The sequence below is a fragment of the Podarcis erhardii genome (genome assembly GCF_964252035.2).
Source record: "Podarcis erhardii genome assembly, chromosome: 10".
Taxonomy (NCBI): domain Eukaryota; kingdom Metazoa; phylum Chordata; class Lepidosauria; order Squamata; family Lacertidae; genus Podarcis; species Podarcis erhardii.
Genome location: NC_138500.1, coordinates 4,906,223 through 4,925,787, shown reverse-complemented (window position 1 = coordinate 4,925,787; position 19,565 = coordinate 4,906,223). Strand labels below are relative to the sequence as shown.

At 49.0% G+C, this 19,565-nt stretch overlaps 1 protein-coding gene across 1 annotated transcript; it reads right to left on the bottom strand.

The window, feature by feature from the left end:
* Positions 1-1,131: 1,131 nt before the first annotated feature.
* On the bottom strand, positions 1,132-10,951 carry OPN1SW (opsin 1, short wave sensitive). The gene is made up of 5 exons (XM_081880136.1): positions 10,600-10,951; positions 9,640-9,808; positions 7,036-7,201; positions 5,096-5,335; positions 1,132-2,918 (listed from the first exon to the last, which is right to left on the bottom strand). Exons 1-5 carry the CDS (start codon positions 10,943-10,945, stop codon positions 2,796-2,798), a joined length of 1,044 nt encoding a protein of 347 aa, XP_081736262.1. The 5' UTR covers positions 10,946-10,951; the 3' UTR covers positions 1,132-2,795.
* Positions 10,952-19,565: the final 8,614 nt, after the last annotated feature.

Here is a 19,565-nt window from a genome sequence, read left to right as displayed (position 1 = left end):
TGCAAAGCTCACACAAGGAGTGTTGAGAACCCAACGACTGCCCCCCTTTGCTCCGGAAAAGTCACGGCGGTATTTGGAGAAGGTGAAGCCACAGGGCTTGCACTGGCTGGCGTAACAACCAGCCTGCTTTCTAGCTGAGAACGTGCAATTTTAGGAGGGCTCTGCCAGTGCGGAAATGGGACTTGAGAGCTGAGGACCCTGGCGGGAAAGGAGCTCCAAGTTTAACGGAAAAGAGTCGGGACACAGAGTTGGGTTTGGAGGCGGTTGGAGGATGGATGGTGGCTAACAGATTGAGATTGAATCCTGACAAGATAGAAGTAGTGTTTTTGGGGGACAGGAGGCGGGCAGGTGTGGAGGACTCCCTGGTCCTGAATGGGGTAACTGTGCCCCTGAAGGACCAGGTGCGCAGCCTGGGAGTCATTTTGGACTCACAGCTGTCCATGGAGGCGCAGGTCAGTTCTGTGTCCAGGGCACCTGTCTACCAGCTCCATCTGGTACGCAGGGTGAGACCCTCCCTGCCTGCAGGCTGTCTCGCCAGAGTGGTGCATGCTCTGGTTATCTCCCGCTTGGACTGCTGCAATGCACTCTACGTGGGGCTACCTTTGAAGGTGACCCGGAAACTACAACTAATCCAGAACGCGGCAGCCAGACTGGTGACTGGGAGCAGCCACCGAGACCATAAATTGGCTCCCAGTCCGTTTCCGAGCACAATTCAAAGTGTTGGTGCTGACCTTTAAAACCCTAAACGGCCTTGGTCCAGTATATCTGGAGGAGCGTCTCCACCCCCATCGTTCTACCCGGACACTGAGGTCCAGCTCCGAGGGCCTTCTGGCAGTTCCCTCACTGTGAGAAGCCAAGTTACAGGGGACCAAGCAGAGGGCCTTCTCGGTGGTGGCACCCGCCCTGTGGAACGCCCTCCCATCAGATGTCAAAGAGAACAACAACTACCAGACTTTTAGAAGACATCTGAAGGCAGCCCTGTTTAGGGAAGCTTTTAATGTTTGATGTATTACAGTATTTTAATATTTTTTGGGAAGCCGCCCAGAGTGGCTGGGGAAGCCCAGCCAGATGGGTGTGGTATAAATAATAAATTATTATTATTATTATTATTATTATTATTATTATTATTATTATTATTAGGTTTGCCAACGTGGTGCCACTGCGTTCTTGAGGGCTTCTGCCACTGAGCCACTGAGCCTCCCTACGGATCATCATCTTGAGCAAGCGAGCCCCAAACCACTGTCAAATCGCAGCTCACATCTATTAAAAAAGAACGCGCTTCCAAGCGGATCTGCTTGAATTCCATGGGCTCTTTCTACAGATCCTTTGCAAAAGTGATGAGTGCGTTTGTGTGTGATAGAGAGATGCTACCTACTCCGACTGGGAGAGAGCTCAGGCAGTGAGAGTTTCTTTGCAGCCCTTCCGCTTTTAATTAGAAAGTTTTAATTAGGTGGGCTAGAGATTCAAGCTGGGATGCTCAACACGCACAGCCTCTCTGCAAATACTCTTCCCAAACAAGCAGTTTCGAGCTTCTGGTCCTCATCTCCTCCTCCTTTGTTTCTACTGGGCTTTCCTTGTCATCCCATCAGTCATTTTGCCTCCCCCATCAGATAAAACTGGTCCCATTTTCCTTCTGGAACAGAGCGCATGGATGCTCCTAAGGAATGCTTTGGTCCCTGAAGGAGGGGATCCAAAAGCTCTCCCCCACCCTGGCACAATATCGCAATAAACTAAAGGACGGCCAGTTTTCACAGCTCCTGGGGGTGACAATATGATTGTACCCCCTGATTATGGCTTAAGGAGGACTCTTGCTGCCAATATTGCCTTAGCCTGTCCTGAAAACAGCCATCGAGCAGCTCTTGCCCCCCAGCTCCAGTTCTTAAAGTCTTCCCAGCTACTTCGCTGCTATCTGCCCTTATCACAGAATCGTAGAGGGACCCTGTGGGTCATCTAGTCTGACCCTCTTCAATCCCTATCCTCACCACCGCTCATTCCCAAACTTCTTTCTGTCTATCCTCCCAGTTGTCATTTGTGAGGCCCTGGGTCCGGCGTCTAAACATTCTGGCCCTAGATACGTATTAAAATAGCGGTAGTAGACAGGAGTTGCGGTCATTACACGCAGGGCAGTTTGTGAGTTGACTGTACACTTCAGGGCTCTCTGCTTCCGTGCAGCAACTCGCTTTGCAAAATCAAGTTTCTAGGCCTCATGCTTGCTGCTTTGAAAGGTGCTGCCAAAAAACCCTGAAGGGGACATGGCAATTCCATGAGGGTTTCAGCAGGCTGGCTTCACAGCGCCTTCTGCTTCCTAGTTTTAATTCCTTCGGATTAATTCCCATGGCTGGCCCCTCTTAACTTTTAATGCCCGCCATCTTCCTGCTACCCCCCTCCCCAAGTTGGCTCTTTGAACGTGCCGTTTCCCACAACTCAACCTGAGCGCAACTGTAATTTTTAAAGGGTTAAAATCGTCTTAAATAAATCTGGTGGTTTAGCTTCTTGAACAACTCCAAATTCAGAAGGAAATGAGCATGGTTCTGCCCGACGACTCTGCACCAGTAACCCCTGGAGACTCGATCTGACCGTTGCTGTCCTTTTTTCGCTTGATTGAGCCGGTCCGTTTTGTCCGTGTGAAACTACGAGAGACCAAATTATCTGGGTATTGAAGTCCCGGGCCTTTGCCCTGGGTCCGAACCGTGGAGGAACCCTTTTGGCCCTCTCTCTCCCCTGGACATCCTGGGCCCGGCTTTGGGCGGCTGGGGAGGGTCTCTCGCCTTCTCGGGACCCCCGGCACGCTCTCCTTAGCTGGGGCTGACCTGGCTGGAGGAAACCGAGGACACCTCTGTCTTCTGGGCTGAGCTGGAGACGTCAGACTCATCGGTCATGGGTTTGCCACAAACGGTCTCCATGATGCAAGCCCGGAACTGGCAAGGAAAGGGAGTTGTTGTTAGCTCAAAAATGGAAAATGAGCGAGGTATCAAACAAAGAATAAAGGTAAAGGGACCCCGACCATTAGGTCCAGTCGTGGCCGACTCTGGGGTTGCGGCGCTCATCTCGCTTTATTGGCCGAGGGAGCCAGCGTACAGCTTCCGAGTCATGTGGCCAGCATGACTAAGCCACTTCTGGCGAACCAGAGCAGTGCACAGAAATTCCCGCCGGAGCGGTACCTATTTATCTACTTGCACTTGATGTGCTTTCAAACTGCTAGGTTGGCAGGAGCAGGGACCGAGCAACAGGAGCTCACCCCGTCGTCACGGGGATTTGAACTGCCGACCTTCTGATCAGCAAGTCCTAGGCTCTGTGGTTTAACCCACAGCGCCACCCGTGTCCCTAAACAAAGAATAATGGCAGCTTAAACTGATGGACTATGCGCAGCTTGCGGATCCAACATATAGAATAAGAGAGCAAGAAGGAAATACGTTTAAAGGAGATTGGAAAACGTTTATTGAATATATGGGAGCAAACTGTGTACGCTTGAAAACGTTGGCAGCATTCAGATAAATTCAACAGTGTAAGTCAGTTTTGATGGATGTAATAATGGAATACTGAATGGTATAGTTTTTGTAAAACATGCAGGGATTTATGTTATGCAAAATGAACCATGGGAAGAGAAGAAGGGAAATCATTGATATTTTAAGGTTGTTTAAATGAATATTCTAAATTGTAAAACAGAAAATATTGTGTGTGTGTGTTTGTGTGTGTGTGTGTGTGTCCCTATTTTCCAGGGATTTCATCCTGGAATGTCCCACTTTTCCTTAAGTGGGAAATATCAGAAAATATTGGAGGGTATGGAGTTATGCGATCCCCAAGTCAAAGAGACAACTTAGAAGACATCTGAAAGCAGTCCTGAACTGTGAAGTTTTTTTTTTTTTAATGTTTAACATTTTATTGTGTTTTTATGCCAGCTCCATCTGGTACGCAGGCTGAGACCCCATCTGCCTGCAGACTGTCTGGCCAGAGTGGTGCATGCTCTGGCTATCTCCCGCTTGGACTACTGCCATGCGCTCTACGTGGGGCTACCTTTGAAGGTGACGCGGAAACTGCAATTAATCCAGAATGCGGCAGCTAGACTGGGGACTGCGAGCGGCCGCCGGGAACACATAACACCGGTCCTGAAAGACCTATATTGGCTCCCAGTACGTTTCCGAGCACCATTCAAAGTGTTGGTGCTGACCTTTAAAGCCCTAAATGGTCTCAGACCAGGAAACCTCAAGGAGCATCTCCACCCCCATAGTTCAGCCCGGACACTGAGGTCCAGCGCTGAGGGCCTTCTGGCGGTTCCCTCCCTGCAAGAAGTGAGGTTACAGGGAACCAGGCAGAGGGCCTTCTCGGTAGTGGCCCCCGCCCTGTGGAACGCCCTCCCATCAGATGTCAAGGAAATAATCAACTATCTGACTTTTAGAAGACATCTGAAGGCAGCCCTGTTTAGGGAAGCTTTTAATGTTTAATAGGTTATTGTATTTTAGTGTTCTGTTGGAAGCCACCCAGAGTGGCTGGGGAAGCCCAGCCAGATGGGCGGGGTATAAATAACAAATGATTCTGATTCTGATTCTGATTCTGATTCTGATTCTGATTCTGATTCTGATTCTGATTCTGATTCTGATTCTGATTCTGATTCTGATTCTGATTCTTATATATGTTGGAAGCCACCCAGAGTGGCTGGGGAAACCCAGCCAGATGGGCTGGGTATAAATAATAAATTATTCTTATTCTTATTCTTATTCTTATTCTTATTCTTATTCTTATTCTTATTCTTATTCTTATTCTTATATATGTTGGAAGCTGCCCAGAGTGGCTGGGGAAACCCAGCCAGATGGGCGGGGTATAAATAAATAAATAAATAAACAAATAAACAAACAAACAAATAAATAAATAAATAAATATTACTATTAATGTTGGAAGCTTCCCAGAGTGGCTGGGGCAAGCCAGTCAGATGGATGGGGTATAAACAGAGCTGTGATTCCCCAGCGGTTTGACCCCTGAAAGCCCACTCCATTGCCTCTCGAGACAAATGGGATGCCGGCAGTGAATCGCAATCTTGTAGCCCCACCACGTTTTGCGCCCCTTTCCCCGCCTGCAGAGCGGCTGGCTGTCGACTCACCTGCTTGTTCATGAAGCAATAAATGATGGGGTTGTAGACACAGGCGGACTTGGAGAAGAAGGCGGGGATGGTGACCAATCGCAGGTCCAGGCCGTGGTCCCGGTTGTTGACCATGTACATGGCGAGCGCGGCGTAGGGGACATAGCAGAGGCAGAACGACCCCACCATCACCACCACCATCCGAGAGACCTCCCGCTCGGCCTTCTGGGTCGTGGCTGACTCCTGCTGCTGAGCGGCTACCTGGAGAAGGAGGGCAGGGGCCCGGAACGTGTCGTTTTCCCAGAGCTGTAGCACTGTAGCAATTGGAAGGGGGCTCCCCAAAGGCCATCCAGCCTGACCCGCTGTAATGCTCGCTCGGCAGTGAATGAGTGACCGATGCCCCCAGAACTACGCAGAGGCGTTCACTCGGCGGCTATCGGTGGCCGGGTGGGAGCACTGTAGGGTGGGGTGTGGCCTAGCGCCGTGGGGGTGGTTCCATCAGCACAGCTGACGGCGGAACTCCCTGCCACAGGAGTGGCCACCAACCTATCTGGCTTTGAAAGAGGATTAGATATTCGGGAAGAGTAGAGGGCTTCTGGAAATGGCGGCAAAAAAAAAAGCTATCCTGGTAGTTACTGGTGTGTTGTCAAAACGGGATTAGTTTGATTTCCTAATCAGCTGAAAGCATGATGCCAACAGAGGCTGGGTGAATTGGAGACTTGAGGAAACGTATCTGCAATGCTCATCCCGAAAAAATTTCTATTCCCCATGCATTTATACAATTTCATCATTTGCTTGCTAGTTATCTCCCGCTTAGACTACTGTCATGCGCTCTACGTGGGGCTACCTTTGAAGGTGACCCGGAAACTGCAATTAATCCAGAATGTGGCAGCTAGACTGGTGACTGGGAGTGGCCTCCGAGACCACATAACTCTTGAAAGACCTACATTGGCTCCCAGTACGTTTCCGAGCACAATTCAAAGTGTTGGTGCTAACCTTTAAAGCCCTAAATGGCCTCGGTCCAGTATACCAGAAGGAGCGTCTCCACCCCCATCGTTCAGCTCAGACACTGAGGTCCAGCTCCGAGGGCCTTCTGGTGGTTCCCTCCCTGCGAGAAGCCAAGTTACAGGGAACCAGGCGGAGGGCCTTCTCGGTGGTGGCCCCTGCCCTGAGGAACGCCCTCCCTTCAGATGTTAAGGAAATAAGCAGCTATCCTATCTTTAAAAGACATCTGAAGGCAGCCCTCTTCAGGGACGTTTTTAATATTTAACGCTGTACTGTTTTTAACACTCGATTGGGAGCCGCCCAGGGTGGCTGGGGAAACTCAGCCAGATGGGCTGGGTATAAATAATAAATTATTATTATTATTATTATTATTATTATTATTATTATTATTACTTACAGGCTTCCCATTTAGATGGTTGTTTGCACACAGCGAGAACAGTGGTAACTCGGGTTAAGAACTTAATTCGTTCTGGAGGTCCGTTCTTAACCTGAAACTGTTCTTAACCTGAAGCACCACTTTAGCTAATGGGGCCTCCTGCTGCCGCCGCCGCACGATTTCTGTTCTCATCCTGAAGCAAAGTTCTTAACCCAAGGTACTATTTCTGGGTTAGGAGAGTCTGTAACCTGAATCGTCTGTAACCCGAGGTACCACTGTACTGGGTTTGATCCAGCCGCAGGGACCCTTGTCTTTTTAGCGTCTCTTAAGAAATGGCGCCCCTGGGATGCCAACATCAACTTGAGGTCCAGCAGGGCTTTCCTGATATATCTGGCAACTCTGGGGAAGTGGGGTATAGTGGTTAAAGTTCCGGACTAGGACCTGAGAGAGACCGGGGTTCGAATCTCGACACGGCCAGCTCCCTAGGCGACCTCGGGCGCTCGCCGCTCCCTGTCCACCTTACCCTACCTCACAAGGTTGTTGTGAAAGGGGTCAGAGGAGCTGGGCAGGAGGTACTTACGGCACGGAGGGCGCCCAGGAGCTGCGAGTAGGAGAAGACGATGAGGGTGAGGGGCACGATGAAGCAGAAGATGAAGAGGAACCAGGTGTAGTATTCGCTCTTGTACTTGGTGCCAACTGTGTACCAGTCGGGGCCACAGGAGCACTGCAGGCCTTCGGGGATGAACCTGAAAGGCAGAGGAGAAGGGGTCAGAGGAGGACATTGGCTCTGTAGGAGCATATTTCCAAAATATGGTTTTCCCAGTAGTGCTGTATGGAAGTGAGAGCTGGACCATAAAGAAGGCTGATCGCCGAAGAATGGATGCTTTTGAATTCTGGTGCTGGAGGAGACTCTTGAGAGCCCCATGGACTGCAAGAAGATCCAACCTCTCCATTCTGAAGGAAATCAGCCCTGAGTGCTCACTGGAAGGACAGATCCTGAAGCTGAGGCTCCAAGACTTTGGCCACCTCACGAGAAGAGAAGACTCCCTAGAAAAGACCCTGATGTTGGGAAAGATGGAGGGCACAAGGAGAAGGGGGCGACAGAGGACGAGATGGTAGGACAGTGTTAAAGGAGCTACCAGCATGAGTTTGACCAAACTGCAGGAGGCAGTGGAAGACAGGAGTGCTCTGGTCCAGGGGGTCACAAAGAGTTGGATACGACCAAATGACTAAACAACAACAACAACATGTTGGAAATGTAAGGAAAAGGAGGGTAATTTTAATAATAATAGACTTTATTCGCATTAGCCAACGGCCATGGCAACATAAAACAAGCAATATATACAAATAAAAAGACAGAAATGGGTAAAAAGGGCAATCAAATGACCAATATTATTGTTCAGATAGTGGCCCTTAATCTCATTGCACCCTCGATAAACCTAGCAACCTTTGCTGTTGTGTGATCATTTAGATCTGATAAAAGAAAAGGAGGGTACTTTTTACCATATGTGGTGGATATGTAAAGAGGTAAAAGCTTTCTGGGAAATGATATATAATGAGCTAAAGAAAATGTTCAAAAACACTTTTGTTAAAAAACCAGAAGTGTTTTTTATTGGGGATAGTGGGTAGAGAGATACTGAGACAAGATAAAAAATTGTTCTTATGTGCAACAACTGCAGCAAGAATTTTGTTAGCCCAAAGATGGAAACGACAGGAGTTACCAGCAAAAGAAGAGAGGCAGATGAGGCTGATGGATTTTGCAGAACTGGCAAAACTGACAGGAAGAATCTGGAACCAGCGATATCAAGCAATCCAAAAGGACTGGAACAAATTTATATTATATTTGAAAGACAACTGTAAGCAATTAACATCATTAGCAGGGTGATCTGAAGATTTGTGAGATGAAATTGCTACCTATTCAGGTGGAGTAATATAGTGTTTAAAGGCAATGGTGTAACAAGGGTAGGAAATGAAGCAAAATGTAAAGATGCAAAGTTTAGTTTTGTGAACCGTCAGATGGGAGGGACGGAAGTCATTAGGCTAAGAAGAGCCAAAGAGAGAAAATAATAGGGTACGATGTTACGCAATGTGATTATATTCAGGTAGGTAGCCGTGTTGGTCTGATGCAGTCGAAATAAATAAATAAATCAAAAAACTGTCCAGTAGCAAACTTAGCTGGTACTGTTTTTGGGGGTACAGTTTTTGGGGGACAGGAGACAGGTGGGTGTGGGGGACTCCCTGGTCCTGAATGGGGTAACTGTGCCCCTGAAGGACCAGGTGCGCAGCCTGGGAGTCATTCTGGACTCACAGCTGTCCATGGAGGCGCAGGTCAATTCTGTGTCCAGGGCAGCTGTCTACCAGCTCCATCTGGTACGCAGGATGAGACCCTACCTGCCCGCGGACTGTCTGGCCAGAGTGGTGCATGCTCTGGTTATCTCCGGCTTGGACTACTGCAACGTGCTCTACGTGGGGCTACCTTTGAAGGTGACCCAGAAACTACAACTAATCCAGAATGTGGCAGCTAGACAGGTGACTGGGAGCGGCCGCCGAGACCATATAACACCGGTCTTGAAAGACCTACATTGGCTCCGTTTCCGAGCACAATTCAAAGTGTTGGTGCTGACCTTTAAAGCCCTAAACGGTCTCAGCCCAGTATACCTGAAGGAGCGTCTCCACCCCCATCGTTCAGCCTGGACACTGAGGTCCAGCGTTGAGGGCCTTCTGGCGGTTCCCTCATGCGAGAAGCCAAGTTACAGGGAACCAGGCAGAGGGCCTTCTCGGTGGTGGCGCCTCCCCTGTGGAACGCCCTCCCACCAGATGTCAAAGAGAAAAACAACTACCATACTTTTAGAAGACATCTGAAGGCAGCCCTATTTAGGGAAGCTTTTAATGTATAATAGGTTACTGTATTTTAGTGTTCTGTTAGAAGCCGCCAAGAGTGGCTGGGGAAACCCAGCCAGATTGTCGGGGTAGAAATAATAAATTATTATTATTTATCATTATTACTTTACAATTTTTTAAAATATTATAATTTATTTTGAATGTGGTTATATGTAAAACCAATAAAAATCACACACACACACACACACACACACACACACACACACACACACACACAGGTTTCCAGTCTATGGACCTTCCCCCCAATCTGGGCTTCGGAAGACTCCCTCCTTTTCCACCTCACCTGCTCCACCCAAAAAAGGGTGGGATTGAGACTCCAATGCCAATGAACCAAGTCGCTGCCACCACCAGAAGGGCATGCTTGGAGTTGAAGCGGAAATTCCCGAAGGGCTTGCAGATGACGATGTAGCGTTCGAACGCGAGGAAGGCCAAGGACCAGCCGGTGACCAGCCCTGGGGTGGGTGGGGAGACAGAAACGGACAAGGGTTGGCGAAGATCGGCAGCCAGCCAGGCCCCCAAGGGCACGACACGCAAGGAAAAAGGGATGGGGAGGGAGAAGGAGAAATGTAAGGGGAGGAATTACAGTCCTTGTGCATTCCAGTTGGTTGCAGCGTAGTGCTGTCAGGGGTTATTCGGGGATTCTCTGGGCTGGACTAGATGAACCTTGGAGTTCCCTCACAAGTCTCCAAGTCTATTATTCTGATATACCTGAAGGAGCGTCTCCACCCCCATCATTCAGCCTGGACACTGAGATCCAGCTCCGAGGGCCTTCTGGTGGTTCCCTTACTGCGAGAAGCCAAGTTACAGGGAACCAGGCAGAGGGCCTTCTCGGTGGTGGGGCCCACCCTGTGGAACGCCCTCCCAGCAGATGGGAAATAAACAACTATCTGACATTTAGAAGACATCTGAAGGCAGTTTTTAATGTCTGATGTTTTAATGTATTTTTAATCTTTTGTTGGGAGCTGCCCAGAGTGGCTGGCTAAACCCAGCCAGATGGACAGGGTATGAACAATAAATTATTATTATTATTATTATTATTATTATTATTATTATTATTATTCTGCGATTGGGAGTCCTTTAAGTGTACTGAAAAGGCAAGGAAGAGGAGACGTGAACCAGAATCCCCAACAAAGGCCAGGCGTTCTTCCGCTGCCATTCCCTGCAGGTTAGGCTGGATGACCTTAGGGGGACCCACCCGACACTGCAACTGTATTCTACTCCGCTCCTCCTCCGGGGCTTTTACCTGCCACCGAGCCCAGGAAGGCCTCCAGGGCGCAGATGTGCCTGCCGAAGAAGAAGTAGCCCTGCGAGCTGGCCAGGAAGACGGTGAAGACAGAGAAGACACAGAAGAGGAACCCGGCAAAGGAGATGTTGACTAGGATGTAGTTCAGCGGCTGGCGGAGCTTCTTGTATTTGACGGTGACAACCAGGATGATGGCGTTGAGGGGCGTCCCGGCGAAGAAGACGAAGCCCATGAAGGCCGTCTGGAAGTAGAAGGCCCACATTGGGGCGATGTGGTACTGGGGACCATCCCAAGGACCCACCTTGGAGATGTTCTCAAAGAGGTAGAAGTCTTCTTCGCCGGACATCGTCCCTGGTGGCGCCGCGGGGACCGAGATCTGCCCGAGGGGCCCCTGCCCTCCTGTTATAGGAGGACAGAGGGGGCAATCCACTTAGAGGCTCGGCCTGGGATCAGGCACTAATCCTGATCATCCCAGAGGCAAACTGGAGGATTGAGGGCATCTAAGACTCTTACCTGCTGTCCCTTAAGCCCCTCTCAGGGGATAATCTCGTTTGCTGTCCAGATCGGAGCCGATTGCGAGGGACTCTTCGGGATGGCAGAGGGCAAGGCGACGCAGAGCCGTATTTCCCCCGTTCGCTTCCCAGGAAGCCTCTCTCAAAAGCACTTTGTAGAATCGTAGAGTCGGGGACACTCAGCAGTCATCTATCCCAACCCCCTTGCGATGTGGAGAATCGCAGCTGTAGCAGCAATGACCGGGAAAATCAGAAACCAAGACGATAATAAATTTAGTAAAGGATGGTTCTAACTAAAAAAAGAACACTGTAAACAATTAAAAACGTTGGCAGGATTTTTTAAAAAACCGCTTGCAGTGTGACAAGAACTATGGTGAGAACTGAGCGTTCAGGAAATATGGAGAATGTTATACGATGCAGTTGGCAAAAAATAACTATGGAGCCCATGGAGGGAAGTCAAGGGATTCAGAGAATCCTATGTATATTTTATTATGATTTACATGTGATTTTAATTGTTATATGTAAATCTGAATTTGAGAGAGAGAGAGAGAGAGAGAATAGCAGCTATAGCATAGGAACCCAAATGGGACATCCAGAATTGGGATCAGAAGCTGGGGCGGCTTCTGTAAATTTGGGGTGTCCCGCTCAAAACGGGACAGTTGTGTTTTTTGCTTTCGTATCCCCTTCTCTTCTCCAGGCCAAATAAACCCAACTCCCTCAACGGTCCTTGCTCTCTCTCCCCATTCACTCTCCACTCCACTACTGGAAACTGAATTCCCTCGACTTTATCAATGCACACGTCGTACATTTGAAGCACACATTATTTCCCTCCGAGTACAGTCATACCTCGGGTTACAGACGCTTTGCGTTGTGTGATTTTGGGTTGCGCACCATGCCGAACCCGGAAGTACTGGAATGGTTACTTCCGGGTTTGGGCGTTTGTGCATTTGCAGAAGCGCTAAATCGCGCTTTGCGTATGCACAGAAGTGCCGAATTGTGCTTTATTCATGCGCAGAAGTGCCGAATTGCAACCTGCGTGTGCGCAGACGCATGGCTCGCAGGTTGCGAACGCTGCGGGTTGCGAATGTGCCTCCCGCACAGATCACGTTCACGACCCAAGCATCCACTGTAATCCCAGGAAGTGTAGTTGCCTAAGGGTGCTGGGAACTGTAGCTCAGGCGGACTACAGTTCCCAGCATTCTTTGCAGGGAATGGTGTGCTTCATAAGGGGTGATATGATAAGGGGTGATATGATAGCCATGTTCAAATATATAAAAGGATGTCACATAGAGGAGGGAGAAAGGTTGTTTTCTGCTGCTCCAGAGAAGCGGACACGGAGCAATGGTTCCAAACTACAAGAAAGAAGATTCCACCTAAACATTAGGAAGAACTTCCTCACAGTAAGAGCTGTTCGACAGTGGAATTTGCTGCCAAGGAGTGTGGTGGAGTCTCCTTCTTTGGAGGTCTTTAAGCAGAGGCTTGACAACCATATGTCAGGAGTGCTCTGATGGTGTTTCCTGCTTGGCAGGGGGTTGGACTCGATGGCCCTTGTGGTCTCTTCCAACTCTAGGATTCTATGATTCTATGACGATTTGTGCCCAGGATGCAACTGGGCTGGTTATACGCGACTCCACTTTTAATACAGTTTGTACCTGCGAAAATTTCAGGGCAGGCAGACTGCTTTAGATTCAACCAGTCCATGACCTGCAGTTTCCTGTTGAAATCCTGTAGCTATTTCTACCACAAATGTTTTCCCCTGTTCCCCTTTAGATTCTCTGTAGCTCATGAGAGTCCCTCTAGACGGCAAGAACGAGTTAACATTGGGGGTAGCACTGCAGAACTACAAATAAAGTGGAATAATTTTATAAAGTGTTTAGGGAAGTTTTTAATGCTTGATATTTTATCGCTTTTTTATTCTGTTGGGAGCCACCCAGAGTGGCTGGGGAAACCCAGTCAGATGGGTGGGGTATAAATAAATTATTATTATTATTATTATTATTATTATTATTATTATTATTATTACAGTGGTACCCTGGTTCTCAAATGCCTTGGTACTCAAACAACTTGGAACCCAAACACTGCAAACCTGGAAGTAAGTGTTCTGGTTTGTGAACTTTTTTTCAGAAGCTGAACACGCTCTTTTTTGAGTGTTATGCTTCCGTTTTGAGTGCCACACTTCTGTTTGAGTGTTATGCTAAAGTCTGTCTGTTTTTGCTATTTATTTTGCATTTTTGTTTTTGCGGCTCTTTTTTTCTCTTTTTGTGACTGTGTGGAACCCAGTTCAGCTTCTGACAGATTGATTGTGTGACTGCAGTACATCATTTATCGCTTTCATTTTATGGATCAGTGGTCTCGTTAGAAAGTAAAATCCATGTTTAATTGCTGTTTTAGGGGTTGTTTTTAAAAGTCCGGAATGGATTAATCCGTCTTGCATTACTTTCTGTGGGAAAGCGTGCCTAGGTTTTGGAAAGCTTTGGTTTCGGAACGGATTAAGTTTGAGAACCGAGGTACCACTGTGAACCAAATGAATGTTGGCGTACTAAACTGCCTCATTAAAAGCACAGCAACAGAGGCTGGTTAGAAAGTTGGCAACCCAAGTGGTAGCAAGCTTGCTTGGGATTTTGGCCTCATGCTCTGCTTATTCCTCCACCCCTTTTCCCCACCCCGAATATATTGGACTTTTCCCCCTTTAAGGGCAGAGGAGTAAATGTAGCTTAAGATGCTCCTCTGCGTGTTAAATTCCCATTTACTTCGCAGAATCCAGTCTGCCCAATTCTCCCCGGCGCCAAAGGGGTTAAGAGCTTTGCTCCTGAGCAACGTGGACATGAGCATGTGAGTGCCATATGGGAATGTGGCGCATCACCCTGTTCCTTGCCTGCCACATGCAGAGAGAAGGTAATTTGAGCCTGCAAATTACCAGCCGGCCTGAAAAGAACATCTGGAAGGACTGCAAGCAACTGGCTCGTTGGTCTAGGGGTATGATTCTCGCTTAGGGTGCGAGAGGTCCCGGGTTCAAATCCCGGACGAGCCCTACTTTTTGAACTCCGACTAGGCAAAGGAGAAGACAAGTTGAAACCACAAATGCAATTACCTTTTCTGAAAATCCAGATTTACCAGTGCAGATCACCCGGGGGCAATCATTTATGGCCGGCCTCCCCTTTTGGCCACGATCCAATCGCTTGCCGGCAAATTCAGGTTGTGCAATTAAAGTTGATTAGGGAGGCTTGTGCAACAAACCCGCTTCTCCAAAAGATTAAGAGTTTATTTATTTATTTTTAATGTTGCAATGCAATATATGAAATCTTTACATAATGATACATCTACATTATATTCGTAAATTTAACATTTCATTATGTACTAACATTGATCCATTTCTTATTCCTTGCCCTGTGCGTGACTTCCTTGTTATTATTTTGTAACTTTATTATTGAGATTGTAATTTTTGCATCTTAATAATTAAACGTTCAATCTTATATATCTGCTGAGCTTAACTTAACTTTGTGAAATCAGTCTATGCATAGCAATAAATTCTTGTTGGAGCATCTTTTGGCTATGTATTCTTCTACACCTTTCCATTCCTGTTTGAGATTTTGATTAGATTGCATTCTAATTAGAAAGATTAAGAGGTTGGTTTTTTTTGCATAAAGGAAAGTGACAGGAAGATGCGTCGAGACGTGTGGAATCACATGTGGAATCAAACTTCCTTGCAACAAATAAGAATTTGTAGCGAACATGCAGGAGGCCTGGATAATAACACAATATTTCTAACCTGGGGGAAATTATCTGGATTTTTTGCTAACTAATTCACATAAAATATCCGCTGTGGCTGTCGTCTTGCCATGGGCATGTTTTCGTGGCCATCTTTCCTATCCTGATCTGTGGCAATTATTTACTCCCGTGTAAGGATGGGGCTCTCTTTAGACGAGACTGAGCTACAGATCGAGAAGACCCCAGTTCAAATCTTGCCAATTCAACACTGGATTTATTATTGGTCCTTTGACACCAGGTCCCAGGAGCAGATTGCTACAATTTAAAACAGTCATGGCCAAACCTGGCCCTCCAGATGTTTCGGGACTACAACTCCCATCATCCCTAGCTAGCAGGACCAGTGGTCAGGGATGATGGGAATTGTAGTCTCAAAAAAACATCTGGAGGGCCAAGTTTGGCCATGCCTGATTTAAAATCCAGTATCTTGAATATTGGATTAGACAAATAATAGAGGCTCAGGCTACCTGCCCGCAGACTGTCTCGCCAGAGTGGTGCATGCTCTGGTTATCTCCCGCTTGGACTACTGCAATGCGCTGCATGTGGGGCTACTTTTGAAGGTGACCCGGAAACTACAACTAATCCAGAATGCGGCAGCTAGACTGGTGACTGGGAGTGGCCGCCGAGACCACATAACACCAGTCTTGAAAGACCTACATTGGCTCCCAGTACGTTTCCGAGCACAATTCAAAGTGTTGGTGCTGACCTTGAAAGCCCTAAACAGCCTCTGTCCAGTATACAGTGGTGCCTCGCAAGACGAAATTAATTCGTTCCGCAAGTCTCTTCGTCTTGCGAGTTTTTCGTCTTGCGATGCACGGTTTTCCATAGGAATGCATTGAAAATCAATTAATGCGTTCCTATGGAAACCGCCTTCCCCCGACCTCTTCTGTCCGGGCGATTTAAAAGCCCCTGGGAAGGCAAGCAGGGGGGACAAAGACTTTTGCCCCCCGCCTGCCTTCAGAAGAGGTCCAGGACAGGCTTCGCGGACCTCTCCGCAAGCAGCGGGAGCGCTCCTTGCGGAGAGTTGCCAGCGCGCCCAGGCTTCGCGGCCCCGCCGCCCGGCTTCGGGACATCGTTCCGATGCCAGGCGGCGGGGGGAGGCTTTCTCGCCCCGCCGCCCGGCATCGGGACGATCCCCCGAAGCCGGGCGGCGGGGGGGAGGCGTTCCTGCCCCGCCGCCCGGCATCGGGACGATCCCCCGAAGCCGGGCAGCGGGGGGAGGCGTTCCTGCCCCGCCGCCCGGCATCGGGAAGATGCCCCGAAGCCGGGCGGCGGGGGGGAGGCGTTCCTGCCCCGCCGCCCGGCATCGGGACGATCCCCCGAAGCCGGGCGGCGGGGGGAGGCGTTCCTGCCCCGCCGCCCGGCATCGGGAAGATGCCCCGAAGCCGGGCGGCGGGGGGAGGCGTTCCTGCCCCGCCGCCCGGCATCGGGACGATGCCCCGAAGCCGGGCGGCGGGGGGAGGCGTTCCCGCCCCGCCGCTCGGCTTCGGGACATCGTTCCGATGCCGGGCGGCGGGGGGAGGCGTTCCCGCCTCGCCGCCCGGCATCGGGGCATCCTTCCGAAGCCCGGCGGCGGGAGGAGGTGTCCCCGCCCCGCCGCCAGGCTTCGGAGGAGGTCCGAGGACAGCGGGGAAGACGAGCTGCGCTTCCCCACTGTCCCGGAGATTTCCCTATGGGCTGTCGTCTTGCGAAGCAAGCCCATAGGGAAATTCGTCTTGCGAAGCGCCTCCAAAACGGAAAACCCTTTCGTCTAGCGGGTTTTCCGTCTTGCGAGGCGTTCGTCTTGCGGGGCACCACTGTATCTGAAGGAGCATCTCCACCCCCATTGTTCAGCCCGGACACTGAGGTCCATCGCCGAGGGCCTTCCGGCGGTTCCCTCACTGCAAGAAGCCAAGTTACAGGGAACCAGGCAGAGGGCCTTCTCGGTAGTGGCGCCCTCCCTGTGGAATGCCCTCCCAGCAGATGTCAAAGAGAAAAATAACTACCAAACTTTTAGAAGACATCTGAAGGCAGCCCTGTTTAGGGAAGCTTTTAATGTTTAATAGGTTACTAATTTTAGTGTTTGTTGGAAGCCGCCCAGAGTGGCTGGGAAAGCCCAGCCAGATGGGTGGGGTATAAATAATAAATTATATTATTATTATTATTGTTATTATGCTTTGCCTCCACAGTTGGGAGGCAGAAATGCTTCTGAAATTACCGGTTACTGGAAACCACAGGAGAGGAGAGCGGTCTTGTGTTCGAATCCTGATGGCGGGTTTCCCACCAGCCTCTGATTTACATTGGTTTGCTCTTCCTGCTTTTGCTTCCACGAGCATGTGGACCCCCAAAAGTTGCCCAGGAGGGAGTGTGGCCCTTCTGCTAGGGAAAAAAAAACCCCATTTACCACCCCTGAGGGAAAGGACCACAGGTCACAGAGAAGATATCTGTCTGAATTTTCATTGCAGCAGGAAACCTTTCTGGATACTGCCAGTCAGAGCAGGTCAGGCTTACCCAACTTGGCGCCCTCCGCTTTTTGTCATACTACAACTCCCATAATTTCTGGTCATGCTGGGTGTTGGGAGTTGGGGGTCCAACAATGTCTGGGTGTCACCAAGGTTGGGTAAAACTTGTTGCAAGAAACCCCCCCCCCAATCATTCAGTTTGTACAAACACGACACATACACACACACTCACACATGACATACGTGACGTTTCTGTTATAAATTTATAGAAAATCAACCGTACATCGGATTTACACCGGTCCACTTTTATTTTGCTCCATGAAGAAAGGACTATCAAAGGGGGAAGCTTTGATACAGGGCGGCCATAATCCCTTGAGCATACCAACACATACGCAGGAGCCCTACCCAGTTGGCATGCCAACCGTGATGGTCCCAGACCGAAGACCATCAGGGTCACAAAGGACTTGCATATGGGAGTGGATTCAACACGGACTGGAACAAAGGACAATGATCAGATCTTCCCTCTGGGGGCAGGAAACTGCCAACCCCCCTTTGTCCTCTGGAAATGACTCATGTGGAGGGGGAAAGGAGGAACCAACCAGGTGACAAGACACTCAGGTTACCACCACAACTCCTCCCTCAGCCTTTTTTGTGATGTAGTCTTAGGGGTGTAGTTTGGGGGATTAGCAACTAATAAAAGTTGGGGTCTTCTTTTGTTCTGGGCTTCTGTCTTCTTCCACCTTGTGGCAGGTGGGAGTCCTGTCACGACAGCCTTCAATAAAGACCAAGCCTACTGGCTGCTGTTTTGCTCTGGTATTCCTGGCTGGTGTCCTTGTGTTTTTTTTTTGTCCAAGGGAGCCCTCGGATTTCTCCGTTAACAGACTGGAGTGGGCAATTCTGGTCTGGATGCTACACCAGTCCAACGATGCTTTTTTCTGGAACCATTATTAGCTGTGATTCTTGCACTGCCGTGGGTTGGACTAGATGACCTTTGGGTCCCTTCCAGCTCTATAGTTCTATGAGTCTATGAATCACGAGCTTTTCATTAAACTGCATTAAAACGAGGGGAGCATTTTGCTGTGTGGATGTCGGTTGGGAAAACCTGGACATATTGCAAGTAGAGCGATTTATTTGGGGGGGGGGAGAAGGCTTTAAAAATCTAAGAAAAAATGTAATTTTGGGGGAGATGTTCCTAAAAATAAAAGCTCACAGATGCTCTCCTCCTCCACGAATTTGCCCCATCCTCTTTTGAAGGTTGGTGGCCCTCACTTGCTCCTGTGGGAAGGAGTTCCACGGGTTAACCATGCGACACATGTTTAGGAAATTTTGACTTTTAGAAAAGATTGGCTTCCAGGGTGTTATGTACTGAGTTGAATAGGATCCAAAAGGCAGCAGTCTGATTGGTCCGAGAACAATAGAATTCAGAATGCAGCAGTCTGATTGGTTCACAGGAGCCACCCAATCCAGCTCCAGGTGGAAGTGAATCCGCAACCTGATTGGCCTACAGGAGAATCCCGGAATTAGCCAATCACGTGGGGCCCACTGTGTAAATAATGTACAAAAAGCAGACATTCTGGGAAAACTTCCATTCCTCATCACTACTCTGAGCTGAATAAATAGCATGAAATCCACTCTCAGCTCCGAGTATATTTCACAGTCAGATTGTCTCTGTTTTGGGGTGGGCTTTAGCAAATCGGAACACAGGCTCATTAAACAGCCCAGGGTGGTCTAGTCTTCCTCCAGAAGAAGACTCAAGCAAACAGGCCATCAGGTCTTAATCCTCTCACCATCTCTGTTTGCAGGGATATGATTTCCAAACCTCACACATGTAAATATAGGATGCTTTGTGGTTTCTTGGCTTGCCAGCGCTTCTTCTTTTCAAGTGGCAACATCTGGCAGGCCACAGCGACAGCTGCCTCGTTGGTCTAGGGGCATGATTCTCGCTTAGGGTGCGAGAGGTCCCGCGTTCAAATCCCGGACGAGCCCCAGGTATCTTTTTTAACTTATGTGGGCTGAAGTAAGATGCTTGGAAAGGCGTTGAGATATACCGTATTTTTGCTCCATAAGATGCACTTTTTTCCTCCTAAAAATTAAGGGGAAATGTCTGTGCGTCTTATGGAGTGAATGTGTGGTCCCTAGAGCCGAATTGCCCAGGGGAGAAAAGCAGATCGTGCTTTTTTTTTTTTTTTAGAAAGAGGGAAGTCGGTGTTGAAACAAAGCCGCTGAGCAGCTGATCGGCAAGTGACCA